Genomic DNA, 15,740 nt, shown 5'->3' with positions numbered 1-15,740 from the left:
GAGGTCCTTCAGTGTTAGTTTGGCATTAGCGTGTGTTGGGATGTAGACCGCAGTGATGATAACAGCCGTGAATTTCCAAGGCAGGTAGAAGGGTCTGCACCTTACCATGAGGAATTCTAAATCAGCCGAGCAGGATCTATCGATTATGTCCGTGTTAGTGCACCAGGCATTGTTAGTGTAAATGCACAAACCGCCTCCCTTGCTCTTCTGTCGGCGCGGAAGACCGTGCGTCCTTCTAGCTGGATGGTGGTGTCAGGGATGCCGTCGTTCAACCAGGTCTCTGTGAAGATCATGGCGCAGCATTCCTTTGTCCTTTTCTGTGAGGAGAGATCAAGTTTGATCTCATCCATTTTGTTTTCTAGTGACCTGACGTTGGCCAGGAAAATACTTGGGAGGGAGGGTTTGTGTGGGGCCCTCTTCAGCCCGTTTTGGATACTGGCCCTCTTACCCCGCTTCTGCTTGCGTTCCCTGCACGGTCTGCGCGACTTCCGGCTGGGGAAGGACGCCACGCTGGTCCCGGGGGTCGGGCGATGTCGGGAGGCAGATCGATGTCGCCGAGTGTGAGCCGCACGCAGTCGGCCCCGATGTCTTGGAGCGTCTGCCGGCTGTACAGTAGGTCTGCCCTCAATTCCCGTATCAGCAGAGTCCAGAAGAGACTCAGAAGGAGGGTGAAAACGCTCAGTCTCGGGAGAGACAAAGCCGCTGCGTCCGTGCGCGCCGCCACTTCCTCCGACTGGGGGCCCCAGTTCACGTCGGAGCTCTGGAACGCTGTCGCCTGAGGCCTCGGGTTGAGACTCCACCGCACCACAGCATACTACCCTCAGGCTAACGGACTGTGCGAACGGTTTCATTGCTCCATGAAGGCCACGCTCCAGGCCAGCCTCCGGGACGACAGTTGGATCGACAGACTCCCGTGGGTCATGCTGGGACTCAGGACCGCCCCCAAGGAGGACCTCCAGTCCTCGTTCGCCAAGCTCGTCCACAGACAGCCGCTGCGGGTTCCCGGGGATTTCATCCCCAATGCAACGGAACCTTGGTCCGCAGCCCGTCAGCGGTCCGACCTTCTGTACAATGCCAAGGTATTCGCGCCGGTGCCCACGTCGCAGCATGGCCTCCCGCAGTCCCACGTTCTGCTCGACCTTCGTGCGGCGGAGTACGTTTTTGTCCGCCATGACGCCCACCGGAGACCTCTTCAGCCACCCTACGATGGACCATTCCGCGTCCTGGAAACCGGGGACAAGACCTTCGTAGTGGATGTCGGCAGTAAGCTGGACAGCATTTCCGTGGACCGTCTTAAACCGGCCCACCTGGATCTGGACCGACCCATTGAGTTGGCACAGCCCCCGAGGCGGGGCCAACCTCCGGTTTCTGCACCCTCAGTCCACCACCGAGCGCCCGAGGTCTCTCCGACGAACCCCCCGGTCCCCGCCCCGGAATTGAGGAGCCGTTCCGACCGTGTGATCCGGCCCCCCCAACGACTGACATTGCCAGTGCTAGTGAATTCTGGGGGGACGTATGTGGCGGAGACCACATAGGGACAATAACACAATTCACAATGTATAGCCAATGTGGTTATATGTACCTAAACACAGTTCACTATGTATAGCCAATGTTGTTATATGTACGTACTTGGTTGGGTTATCGGGGCAGGGTCCCTTTAAGAGCGTCGGAAGCGTGATGACGTCATGCGTCGGTAGCGTGATGACGTCATAGCCCTGCAACGAGGCTGAGACCCTCAGTCCTCGGAGAGTGAATAAAGTAACACGCGTTTTGCCTTTGCTGCAACAAAAGTCTCAGAGCCTGTTGATTTCTAGCGACTCCAACACTGTGGCAATAAGAGCAGGTCAGAGGCTAGGTATATTGTGCAAAGAGGGGGCACGGTGGCAGAGTGGTTAGCACTGTTGCCTCACAGCGCCAGGGACCCGGGTTCAAATCTGGCCTCGGGCGACTGTGCAAACTTCACACAGACATTTGCCCCGTGTCTGCGTGGGTTTCCTCCGGGTGCTCCGGTTTCCTCCAACAGTCCAAAGATGTGCGGGTTAGGTTGATTTGGCTATGATAAATTGACCCTTAGTGTTAGGGGATTAAATACGTGGGGTTACAGGGATAGGGTGGGATATGTGTCGGTGCAGGCTCGATAGGCCGAAATGGCCTCTATCTGCACTGTGGGGATTCTGTGATTCTGTGAGTGTCTCACTTCCTGACTCCCCAAAGACTTTCTACCATCGACAAGGCACAAGTAAGGAGTGTGATGGAATACTCTCCACTTGCCTGGATGAGTGCAGCTCCAACAACACTCAAGAAGCTCGACACCATCCAGGACAAAGCAGTCCGCTTGATTGGCACCCCATCCACCACCGGCGTACCGTGGCTGCAGTGTGTACCATCTACAAGATGCACTGCAGCAACTCGCCAAGGCTTCTTCGGCAGCACCTCACAAACCCGCAACTTCTTCCACCTAGAAGGACAGGGGCAGCAGGCGCATGGGAACACCACCACCTCCAAGTTCCCCTCCAAGTCGCACACCATCCTGACTTAGAAGTGTATTGCCGATCCTTCATCGTCGCTGGGTCAAAATTCTGGAACTCCCTCCCTAACAGCACTGTGGGAGTACCTTCACCACACGGACTGCAGCGGTTCAAGAAGGCGGCTCACCACCACCATCTCAAGGGCAATTAGGGATGGGCAATAAATGCTGGCCTTGCCAGCGACGCCCACATCCCATAATTAAAAAAAACTCATGCGAAAGACGGCACCTCTGACAGTGCAGCGCTCCCTCAGTACTGCACAGGAGTGTCAACCTGGATTCTTGTGCTCAAGTCTCTGGAGTGGGACCTGAACCCATGACCTTCTGACTCAGAGGCGAGGGTGCTACCCACTGAGCCACGGCTGACACATTAGTGCGAGTTAAGATACGGGCAGCAGAGTTTTGGATGAGTTCAAGTTTATGGAGGGTGGGAGATGAGAGACCAGCCTGGAGTGCGTTGGAATAGTCAAGTCAAGTGGTAACAAAAGGCATGGGTGAGGGTTTCAGTAAATGAGCTGGGGCAGGGGCGGAGATGGGCAATGTTAAGGGGGTATAAGTAGGCAGCCTTGGTGATGGAGAGACTGTGTGGTCGGAAGCAGTTTTCCCAGTAATTTTTGTTGGCGCTGTGTGGCCCATTCAAAGTACCAGGCATGCGCGGTTTTTGCATTGAGAAGCCGGCTGCACAGGATCCCTGGGGCGTTGTGCGGCCGCACAGTTTAAAGGGAACACTAGTCTGAAGCTCATCTCGGGGTCATTAGGACGCCAAAGTCGCAAACAGTCTGGTTCCGCCTCAGATAGTAACCAGGGAGCGAGATAGCGCATGAGTCAATATTCTTCCGTACAGCGCACGAGTCAATATTCTCCCGTACATGATCTGCCAACTTGGTATGTTTACAAAACAAAAATTCAGAATAGGTAATCTGTAAAAATTAAAGTAGCTGTTCTGTCTTTTCCACAGACTCTTACAGTGCATGCTTGTGCCAGCTCTTTGAAGCCACTATTCAATTAGACCCACTCCCTCGCTCTTTCCCCGTAGCCCAGCAAATTTTTCCTTTTCAAGTACAGATCCAATTCCCTTTAGAAAGTTACTGTTGAATCTGCTTCCACCGCCCTTTCAGATCATGACATCATCTTGGATTCATTGCAACATTTCAGACCAGGAAACCTTCCTACAATATATTTTTTTAATGATTTAAAAAGCAGATTCAATAGTAACTTTCAAAAGGGAACTGGTTAAATACTTGAAAAGGAAAACATTTGCAGGGCTGAGAGAAAGGGAGTCGGATTAATTGCAATATTTATCCCTCAACCAACATCACTAAAAACAGATGATCTGGTCATTATCACATTGCTGTTTGTGGGAGCTTGCTGTGCACAAACTGACTGCCGCATTTCCAACATTACAACACTTCAAAATGTACTTCATTGGCTGCAAAGTGCTTTGAGATGTCCGGTGGTCGTGAAAGGCGCTATAGAAATGCAAGTCTTTCATTTTTTTTTAAATGGGAAAATTATATCAGAGATGGAACCTGTCATTCAACTCCTCACACAGAAGTTGTTTAACCAGATTCTAGGGGCAGGAAGGAAGTCCTCCTGTTGGCTTTTGTTTGCTGAAGGGCTGCTCCTTTTCCTCGTCCCTCTGCTTATCAGAGGCCGCCGCTCCCTGAATGTGAAGGCCAGATACAGTCACTTACCGAAGCCGCACATATCGCTGAAGCCAGAAGCCGAGCGGCTGGCTAGGTGCTGGTGGTTGTTGTCTCCTCTCCTCCCGCCACTCCACTCCGCTCCGCACCTTGACCAGGTAGCTGCCGTGACGTCACCCCACACCTGGGCGCCGGAAGCGCCTCTTGGAGCAGGGCGGGGCAACCCCCCTTTGAAGCCACTTCCGCAAAGCCAGCATCCTGGCAAAAAAAATGTCTGATCCTGGCAGAAGGAGAAACCAGCCTGATTTCTGTATCCGTCGCTGCCAATAACACACACGAAGCGCTGCGTATTAAATAAACAGATGTAAAATTGAAGAGATGCAGATGTTGGATCTGACAAATCAAGCGTTTACCGAATCTTTTCGAATTTCGAATTTCTGGATAGATAATATAAAGAGTCTAATATCCGCCCCAGCACCAATTAATCACTAGTACGATAGCAAAATGCTGCGGATACTGGAAATCCGAAATAACAACAGAAAATGCTGGAAAAACTCAGCAGGCCAGGCAACATCCGTGGAGAGAAAATAGAGTCAACGTTTCAGGTCGAAACCCTTTGTCAAGACTGAAGAAGCGCAGGAAATGAAATAGATTAAAAGGCCAGTGGGGGCTGAGATAAAACAAAAGAGAAGTGAAGAGACATTAAGAGGTATTCAAAACGAGACGAGATGGTGATAAGACTAGTGGAGATAAAAGACAGCTCTAGATTAGGTGTGAAGTGTGCTGGCAGAATGGGAAACAGCTGTCATGTGGGAGAGAGAAAAAAAGGGGGGGAAGGGATTGAAGTATTGTCTCTCCTGCAATGGAGGCAAACCATTTTTTAAAATTCATTCACGGGATGTGGGCGTCGCTGGCAAGGCCAGCATTTATTGCCCACCCCTAGTCGCTTGCTAGGCCATTTCAGAGGGCAGTTAAGAATCAAACACATTGCTGTGGGTCTGGAGTCACACGTGGGCCAGACCAGGTAAGGACGGCAAATTTCCTTCCTTAAAGGACATTAGCAAACCAGATGGTTTTTTTTACAACAATCCAGTACATAAGAACATAAGAACATAAGAAATAGGAGCAGGAGTAGGCCAATCGGCCCCTTGAGCCCGCTCCACCATTCAATAAGATCATGGCTGATCTGATCCTAACCTCAAATCTTCTATCACTCTCCATCCCACTTGAACCCATGTGATCTCCCGGGAGAGGCGAAAAACCAGATTTTTAAAAACCCAATGGCCAATTTGGGAGAAAAAAATTTGGGAAATTCCTCTCCGACCCATCTAGGCGATCGAAACTCTTCCAGGAGATCACTCTGTCCCTGTATTTGCTACAGTACTTACCTTCTGTAAAGGCGATCTCCACCCCAGCCAGGAACAGGAATAAAACCATCTCCTGAAATCTAACACAGAATTAGAACACAAGAAGTAGGAGCAGAACCAGGCTACACGGCCCCTGGGCCCACTCCACTACCCACAGGGCCATGACCATTCCGAACCTAGACTCATGTCCAATTTCCTGCCCGCTCCCCGTAACCCTTAATTCCCTTCTAGGAAACTATCTATTTCTGCTTTAAATTTATTTAATGATGTAGCTTCCACAGCTTTCTGGGGCAGCAAATTCCACAAACCTACCACCCTCTGAGTGAAGAAGTTTCTCCTCATCTCAGTTTTGAAAGAGCAGCCCCTTATTTTAAGATTATGCCCCCTAGTTCTAGTTTCACCCATCATTGGGAACATCCTCACCGCATCCACCCGATCAAGCCCCTTCACAATCTTATATGTTTCAATAAGATCGCCTCTCATTCTTCTGAACTCCAATGAGTAGAGTCCCAATCTACTCAACCTCTCCTCATATGACTACCCCCTCATCCCCGGGATTAACCGAGTGAACCTTCTTTGTACTGACTCGAGAGCAAGTATGTCTTTTCTTAAGTATGGACACCAAAACTGTATGCAGTATTCCAGGTGCGGTCTCACCAATACCTTGTACAACTGCAGCAATACCTCCCTGTTTTTATATTCTATCCCCCTAGCAATAAAAGCCAACATTCCATTGGCCTTCTTGATCACTTGCTGCACCTGCATACTAATTTTTTGAGTTTCATGCACCAGGACCCCCAGATCCCTTTGTACTACAGTACTTTCCAGTTTCTTGCCATTAAGATAATAACTTGCTCTATGATTTTTCCTGCCAAAATGCATAACCTCACACTTTCCAGTATTGTATTCCATCTGCCAAATCTCTGCCCACTTACTTAGCCTGTCTATGTCCCTTTGCAGGTTTTTTATGTCCTCCTCACTCACTACTTTCCGTCCCATCTTTGTATCATCTGCAAACTTTGACATGTTACACTCGGTCCCCTCCTCCAAATCGTTAATATAGATTGTAAAGAGCTGGGAACCCAGCACTGACCCCTGCGGAACACCACTAGTTACTGATTGCCAGTCTGAGAACGAACCATTTATCCCAACTCTCTGCCTTCTGTTAGATAGCCAATCCTCTATCCATGCCAGAATATTACCCCCAATCCCATGATTTTTTAGCTTGAGCAATAATCTTTTGTGTGGCACCTTGTCAAATGCCTTTTGGAAGTCTAAATACACTACGTCCACTGGTTCCCCTTTATCCACCCTGTATGTTACTTCCTCAAAGAACTCAAGCAAATTTGTCAAACATGACTTCCCCTTCATGAAACCATGCTGAGTTTGTCCTATTAAATTATGTTTATCCAAATGTCCCATTACTGTCTCCTTAATAATGGACTCTAACATTTTACCAACCACAGATGTTAGGCTAACAGGTCTATAGTTTCCAGCCTTCTGCCTACTACCCTTTTTAAATAAGGGTGTTACATTAGCACTTTTCCAATCTGCCGGGACCTTTGCTGAGTCCAGGGAGTTTTGGAAAATTATTACCAATGCATCCACAATCCCTAAGGCCACTTCCCTCAAGACCCTAGGATGTAAGCCATCAGGTCCAGGGGATTTATCCGCCTTGAGTCCCATTATTTTACCAAGTACCACTTCCTTAGTGATTTTAATCGTATTTAGCTCCTCCCCCGCTAGAGCCCCCTGTTTGTCCAGTGTTGGGATATTCTTAGTGTCCTCCACCGTAAAGACTGATACAAAATATTTGTTCAGCGTTTTTGCCATCTCCATGTTTCCCACCATTAATTTCCCGGTCTCATCCTCTAAGGGACCAACATTTACTTTAGCCACCCTTTTTCTTTTTATATAACTATAGAAACTTTTGCTATCTGTTTTTATATTTTTTGCTAATTTACTTTCATAATCTATCTTCCCTTTCTTAATCAATCTTTTAGTTATTTTTTGCTGTCTTTTAAAGACTTCCCAATCTTCTATCCTCCCACTAGATTTGGCTACCTTATATGCACTTGTTTTTAGTCGGATACTATCCTTAATTACTTTACATAGCCACGGATGGCTATCTTTTCTTTTACACCCTTTTTTCCTCAGTGGAATATATATTTTTTGGAAGTTGTAAAATAACTCCTTAAATGTACACCACTGATCATGTACCGTCTTACCCTTTAATCTATTTTCCCAGTCCACTCTAATCAATTCCACTCTCATACCTTCATAGTCTCCTTTATTCAAGCTCAGCACGCTTGTTTGAGATCCAACCTTCTCACCCTCTAATTGAATATGGAATTCAACCATGTTATGGTCACTCATTCCAATGGGATCCTTTACTAGGACATTTTTAATTAATCCTGTCTCATTACACAGGACCAAATCTAAGGTTGCTTGCCCCCTGGTCGGTTCAGTTACATACTGCTCAAGAAACCCATCCCTAATACACTCAATGAACTCATCCTCAAGGCTGCTCTGCCCAATTTGATTTGTCCAGTTAATATGACAGTTAAAATCCCCCATAATTATAGTTGTTCCCTTATTACAAGCCTCAACTATTTCCTGATTAATACTCCGTCCAACAGAGTTGCAACTGTTCGGAGGCCTATAGACTACGCCCACTAGTGTTTTTTTCCCCTTATTATTCCTTATCTCCACCCAAACTGTTTCACTATCCTGCTCCTTTGACCCAATATCATTTCTCTGTATTATAGTGATTCCTTCTTTTATTAACATAGCCACCCCACCTCCCCTCCCTTCCTGCCTGTCCTTCCTGATTGTTAAATAACCTGGTATGTTTAATTCCCAGTCATGGTCACCCTGCAGCCATGTTTCTGTAATGGCTACAAGATCATACCCATATGTAGTTATTTGTGCCGTTAACTCATTCATTTTGTTACGAATGCTACGTGCATTCAGATAAAGAACTTTCAAATATGTTTTGTGACACTTAGTTCCTGTTTTTTCCCCTTTTACTACTTTACCTTTTACTCCATACCTTCTGTCCCTTCCTGACACGTTCTGTTTTTTATTCCCCCACTGTTACCTAAGTCTATGACCTTCTCCGTTGTCATTTCTATTATTTGCTCTCTAGAAACCTCCCCCCCACTAATTAGTTTAAAGCCCTCTCTACAGCCCTAGTTATATGATTCGCCAGGACTCTAGTCCCAGCACTGGCCAAGTGGAGTCCATCCCAACGGAACAGCTCCTTCCTGTCCCAGTACTGGTGCCAGTGTCCCAAGAAGCAAAACCCATTTCTCCCACACCAGTCTTTGAGCCACGCATTTAACTCTTTAATTTTATTTATCCTAGCCAAATTCGCTCGTGGCTCAGGTAATAACCCAGAGATTATTACCCTTGAGGATCTGTTTTTTAATTTGACCCCGAGCTGCTCATACTCCTTTAACAGAACCGCCTTCCTTGTCCTATCTACGTCGTTTGTACCAACATGGACTACGACAACTGGATCCTCCCCCTCCCACTCCAAGTTTCTTTCCAGCCCAGAAGAGATGTCCTTAACCCTGGCACCGGGCAGGCAACACAGCCTTCGGGACTCCCACTCTTGACTGCAGAGAACCCTATCTATCCCCTAATGATACTATCCCCTACCACTACAACATTTCTTTTTACTCCCTCCACTTGAATGGCCCCCTGTACCACGGTGCTGTGGCCAGGTTACTCATCCTCCCTGCAGTCCCCGCTCCCGCCCTCACAGGGAGTAAGAACCTCGATCCTGCTTGACAAGAGCAAGGGCTGCGGCTCCTTCAACACTTCCTCCTGGATCCCTGTACCTGCCTCACTCGTAGTCACACCGTCCTGTCCCTGACCACGGACTACATCTGCATTAATTAATTTCATAGGTGTGACCACCTCCTGAAACATAGAGTCCAGGAACTTCTCCCCCTCCCTGATGTGTCGCAGTGTCTGAAGCTCGGTCTGAAGCTCTTAACATGGAGCTTGAGTTCCTCTAGCAGCAAACACTTATCGCAAATGTAATCACCGTGAGCCTCAATGGGGTCCACCGGCTCCCACATTTTGCAACAGTGACACATCACCTGTTCACCCATATCTATGTAATTAATTAAATTTCTTATTAGTTATGAAGACCCTCATGGTCACCATTACTGATACTAGCATTTTATTCCAGATTGATTTAATTAACTGAATTTAAATCCTCAGCAGTAATGGTGGGATTTGAACGCATAGTTCACAGAATCACAGAATCACAGAAACCCCACAGTGCAGATAGAGGCCATTTCGGCCCATCGAGCCTGCACCGACACATATCCCACCCGATCCCCGTAACCCCTACACCAACACATATCCCACCCTATCCCCGCAACCCCACATATTTAATCCCCCTAACACTAAGGGTCAATTTATCATAGCCAATCAACCTAACCCGCACATCTTTGGACTGTGGGAGGAAACCGGAGCACCCGGAGGAAACCCACGCAAACACGGGGAGAATGTGCAAACTCCACACAGACAGTCGCCCGGGTCCCTGGCGCTGTGAGGCAACAGTGCTAACCACTATTAGTCCAGGCCTACTGGATTACTAGTCCAGTAACATAACCACTATGCTACCATTCCTGATTTGAGCATGGTAAGATCCCATGAACAGCAAATCAGTGAACCAGCATTTTTGGTGGTTTTGGTCAACTGAGGACTATTGGTCACGTCAGTGGAGAGCTCACTGTTCTTCACATCCTATCATGGGATCTTTCATGTCCACCTACACTACTGGAAAAGGCAGCCGGGGTTTTGGTTTAATGTCTCAAGAAGCTAGCATCTCAGTACTGAATTGTCAGCTTGGATTATATGGTCAAGTCCTGGAGTGGAGATGGTTTCACAACCTTCTGCATCAATTGTGGCTCAGTTGGTCGCACTGAGTCAGAAGGTTGTGGGTTCAAATCCCCACTCCAGAGATTTGAGCACAAAAATCTAGGCTGACACTCCAGTGGAGTGCTGCACTGTCGGAGGTGCCGTCTTTCGGATGAGATCTTAAACCGAGGCCCCGTCTGCACTCTCAACTGGACATAAAAGATCCCATGGCACTATATCAAAGAAGAGCAGAGGAGTTATCCCCAGATTATCTTTGCAAAAGTTTTCGTTGAGCATAATGCAGGTTGTCTTTTTTTTATCAAGTAGTCATGTGTCCAAAACTAACCACTTCCTCCTGCTGCTTAATCTCATTGGAAATCTTTGCGCAGTCAGTGCTTATTTTTGTTTGAGATCTGGTGGACTGAGTGCATTGAACAGATCTGTGTCTTTAAGCGAATGTCAGTTTGCAGTAATGCCTCATTCGGTTTATTTAAAGTTGTTTTCTACCTCTTTCCCAGTTTGTACAGAGGCTAGTGTGCAAGAAGTGAAGTTAGCTTACATTGGAAATGCCTGTAGTATTCTAGGCAGTAGAGAAGAACAACTTTCATTGATTAATACTGGAGGTATTCAAAACCTTGTAGTATGGACTTCGTGTTCTCTCCTGGGAATGCGAGGACTGGTTTCAAAAATGAAATCCCATGCATTCCTTTTTGGAATTTGGTTGACTGGTGTGGTTATACAGCACTTCTAACTCAGTTGCCTGAATGTATCCTTTATTCAGCTTTGCCCACCCAAAGAATACCCTGCTCCATTTTGCAAAATTATGTCTTGTATCCATCTTGATGCGTTAAATCCAACTTATTTTCTACATGGTTACCACTCTTGGCTTAATTCTATTATGTTTTACTAGCACATGACTAAAACATGATATTTGACTGGGCAAGAGGGTGATCGCGCTCATCACAGCCATGTACCACACTAGGGTTTTTTGGTTTTTCATTGCTACAGAAATTATTTGGCAGAATGTTATCTCCTTATTTATTTTAAAGAGGTTAATTATATTTCTTATTCAAAGTTTGCTTCAGTTATACAGGGCATTGGTGAGACCACATCTGGAGTACTGTGTACAGTATTGGTCTCCTTATTTAAGGAAGGATGTAAATGCGTTGGAAGCAGTTCAGAGAAGGTTTACTAGACTAATACCTGGAATGGGCGGGTTGCCTTATGAGGAAAGGTTGGACAGGCTAGGCTTGTATCCGCTGGAGTTTAGAAGAGTAAGAGGTGGCTTGATTGAAACATATAAGATCCTGAGGGGTCTTGACAGGGTGGATGTGAAGAGGATGTTTCCTCTTGTGGGAAAATCTAGGACTAGCGGTCACTGTTTAAAAATAAGGGGTCGCCCATTTAAGACAGAGATGTGGAGAAATTTTTTCTCTGAGGGTCGTGTGTCTTTGGAGCTCTCCCTCAGAGGGCGGTGGAAGCAGAGTCTGAATATTTTTAAGGCAGAGGTAGATAGATTCTTGGTGAGCAAGGGGTGAAAGGTTATCAGGGGTAGGCAGGAATGTGAAGTAATCGGATCAGCCATGATCTTATTAAATGGCGGAGCAGGCTCGAGGGGCCGAGTGGCCTACTCCTGCTCCTAATTCGTATGTTCATATGTACATTCTTTTCAGTGTAGAATTACGGCATTTGGGGATTTCTATATTGCAAAATGATGCAGAATTCTGTATGGAAATAAAGATAGTGAGTGGATAATTGGTGCCTAACCATGATTCGAGTCATAAGGGGAGGTCGGCATCTGTTTTCTAATTAGGTGTTAATTGCCAGCACAGGTAAATGTATTGTGCAGAATTTTGTCCGCTCTTTCTCTTCTTGTGCCCTACTTCTCTCACCCTCAGTCATATGGAACCATACAAATGCGATGCTTTAAGTAAACCTAGTTTACCATCTCTGTTTACCTTGTGTTACTGTAAAATGATGCAAGATAGGGGTAACGTCTTTAATTGAAAGAATAATGGATACAGTTATCTAGACATGGTAAAGATTGAAACAGCGATACCTTACAGGTATTTATTATGTATGTATAATTTTTTATGTATTAATATTAAAGCACAGTCTTAGAACGGTGGTGTGAGCCATGGCTCAGTTGGTAGCACCCTTGCCTCTGAGTCAGAAGGTTGTGGGTTCAAGTCCCACTCCAGAGACTTGAGCACATAAAGCTAGGCTGACACTCCAGTGCAGTGCTGAGGGAGCGCTGCACGGTCAGATGTACCGTCTTTCGGGTGAGATGTTAAAACCGAGGCCCTGTCTGCTCTCTCGGGTGGACGTAAAAGATCCCACGACACTATTTTGAAGAAGAGCAGGGGCGTTATTCCCCAGTGTCCTGGCCAATATTTATCCCTCAATCAAGCTATGTAAATGCAAGTCCTTTTTTCCCCAGAGGCTGGAGTGCAACAACTGAGCCAAACTGACGCAGGATAAAACACAGGTTGTGCCTGCAGTGTCCCTTTCGTTTCTAATATTAGCCCTATTGTTGAAAGAGACACCCAGCAGAAGCCAGAATTTTCCTCTTCTGAAAATCTGAGAGTTAAAGAAAGAAAGACTTGCATGTATACAGCGCCTTTCACGACCACTGGACGTCTCAAAGCGCTTTACAGCCAAAGTACTTTTGGAGTGTAGTCACTGTTGTAATGTGGGATATGCGGCAGCCAATTTGTGCACAGCAAGCTCCCACAGCAATGTGATAATGACCACATAATATGTTTTTGTTATGTTGATTGAGGGATAAATATTGTCCAGGACACGGGGGATAATTCCCCTGCTCTTCTTCGAAATAGTGCAATGGGATCTTTTACGTTCACCTGAGAGAGCAGACGGGGCCTCGGTTTAATGTCTCATCTGAAAGACGGCACCTCCGACAGTGCAGCACTCCCTCAGCACTACACTGGAGTGTCAGCCTAGATTTATATACTCAAGTCCCTGGAGTGGGACTTGAACCCACAACCTTCGGACTCAGAGGCGAGTGCGCTCCCCACTGAGTCACAGCTGACACTTAGTTACAACAATATAGGAATGGATAGGACTGAAAAAGACCACTGCAGTCTATCCAGCCAGTTCAAGTGTCTGGGAAATAGCCATTCCTTTCCTACTTCGCCAAACACCCAGTGGCCAACACGAGAGAATTGGCAGAGGCCTGGGGGGGATGCGAGTGCTTTAAGTGGTAGTGCTAATGGAGCATTTGCCCTACCAAGCATGGCAAGCTTCAATCAGGGTTCAAAGAGCTGCCCAAAGTGCTGTCCCAGGAGCTATCAGACCGACCATCAGTCCTGCTTATGCAACGCGAACAAATGTGGGTGAATGAATCCTGTTTTAGTAGTTAATTAGTCACACTACCAATTTTCCTTTCAGTGCCCCGAACAGATGGCAGATTTGGATAAAATAAAAATCTTTAAAAGAGAGTCACCCAAAATAAAATTAAAAAAAGAAATCTGGAAAGTGGCTGAGAGGAGTGACTGAGGCAGACAATATGGGAATAATTGATCCAGGAATACCTCACTGATATAATTTCAACTGTGCGTGGTGATTCAGCTCCCACTTCCCTGACAACTACACTCTGCCCAGCAACCATTCCCCTGGTCTTAAATCACTGTTTAAACATGGATTATTACCTCAATCATTTTCAATTATTTCTATTTTTTTTTACTGGAATTCTTTGCAAATGACTTGTAAAAGTACAACTGCTGAAAGGCTGATTGTATATCCCAAGGTCAAATATTAGGTTGCCTGAGGAAGAGAGTGTTTGAAGACCAGGACCTCAAACCCGGCACTAAGCTCATGGTCTACAGGGCAGCAGTGATACCCGCCCTCCTGTATGCCTCAGAGACATGGACCATGTACAGCAGGCACCTCAAAGCACTGGAGAGGTACCACCAACGCTGCCTCTGCAAGATCCAGCAAATCCATTGGCAGGATAGGCGCACCAACGTCGGTGTTCTCGCTCAGCCCAACATCCCCAGCATCGAAGCTTTGATCACGCTCAATCAGCTCCGATGGACGGGTCACATTGTCCGCATGCCCGATACGAGACTCGCAAAACAAGTTCTCTACTCGGAGCTCCAGCACGGCAAGAGAGCCCCAGGTGGGCAGAGGAAACCCTTCAAGGACACCCTCAAAGCCTCCTTGAAAAAGTGTAACATCCCCACCGACACCTGGGAATCCCTGCCCCAAGACCGCACACAGTGGAGGAGAAGCATCCGGGAAGGCGCCGAACACCTCGAGTCTCTTCGCTGGGAGCAAGCGGAAGCCAAGCGCAGGCAGCGCAAGCATCCCACCCACCCCTTCAACCACCGTCTGCCCCATCTGTGACAGAGACTGTAGGTCCCGCATTGGACTCATCAGTCACCTGCGAACTCATTTTTAATGTGGAAGCAAGTCATCCTCGGTTCTGAGGGACTGCCTAAGAAGATTATTCCAATCCACATCACCAGGTAGGGTTGGCTGGGAGAGGGAGAATTTAGGATAGGAAAGAAAGTGATAAAGAAAATAAGGTAATAAAATACTATTAGTCATGACTCACCTTTGCCCAGCATTAAGCCCTGGCATAGCCAAGTCCAATAAGATTGGTCACTAACATTCCCTTTTTGGACTTCGGATTAGTAGCTAATGCTGCTAATCACTGAGTGATACGCAGCTCAACACTGACTCATACAGGCGGTGCCAGTTATCCTTTTCCAACGACTCGCTAAAATTACTATTTTACATGACAGGTTGAGAGGATGTGATTCAGCCTCTAGAAAACCCATTAGTAATCACTGCATGAATTATCCCTATTTAATATGATCAAAACCAATGTCATTCATCATCCCATCCTGCTAGCAGCTTTTCAAAATTAATTCCTTACTCCCTTTTCAAATCATGTTCCCCTGCTCTCCTGAAGGCTTGTCCAAGGTTATGGCTCCACAGAACTGGCTGCCCTCCAGTACATTGCCAAATGTGTGAACTTTGGCTGGCTGCGTGGGAGCAACACATCCCAGACAGATCCTGCCCCCACCAGATGTCTACGCAGGTACACAGCACGGATCACTGGATGGCAGACAGGATTGGTGCTAACCGATTGTTCTCATCCTCAGCTCAGGTGTACCAAGGCCATTAGCACTGCACTGCCTCACCTAACTCAGTAGTAGGTTAGAAACATAGAAAAATAGGAGCAGGAGTCGGTCATTCAGCCCTTCGAGCCTGCTCCACCATTCAGTATGATCATGGCTGATCCTCTATCTCAATACCATATTCCCACTCTCTCCCTATATCCCTTGATGCCTTTTGTGT

The 15,740-nt window shown here is 46.9% G+C and overlaps 1 protein-coding gene across 1 annotated transcript in view; it reads right to left on the bottom strand.

Annotated features, from left to right (window-relative positions):
• The window catches only part of krtcap3 (keratinocyte associated protein 3), a 57,778-nt gene extending 53,337 nt beyond the window's left edge, over window positions 1–4,441 (bottom strand). The window contains exon 1 of the mRNA XM_085979412.1: window positions 4,222–4,441. Within this exon, the coding sequence (XP_085835538.1) occupies window positions 4,222–4,234 (13 nt within the window). The 5' untranslated portion in view covers window positions 4,235–4,441. The remainder of the gene's footprint in view (window positions 1–4,221) is intronic.
• Window positions 4,442–15,740: the final 11,299 nt, after the last annotated feature.

Source organism: Somniosus microcephalus, chromosome 3 (assembly GCF_052327205.1).
Source record: "Somniosus microcephalus isolate GS21.2 chromosome 3, FLI_Smic_1.0, whole genome shotgun sequence".
NCBI lineage: Eukaryota > Metazoa > Chordata > Chondrichthyes > Squaliformes > Somniosidae > Somniosus > Somniosus microcephalus.
This window is presented reverse-complemented; position numbering and strand designations above follow the sequence as displayed.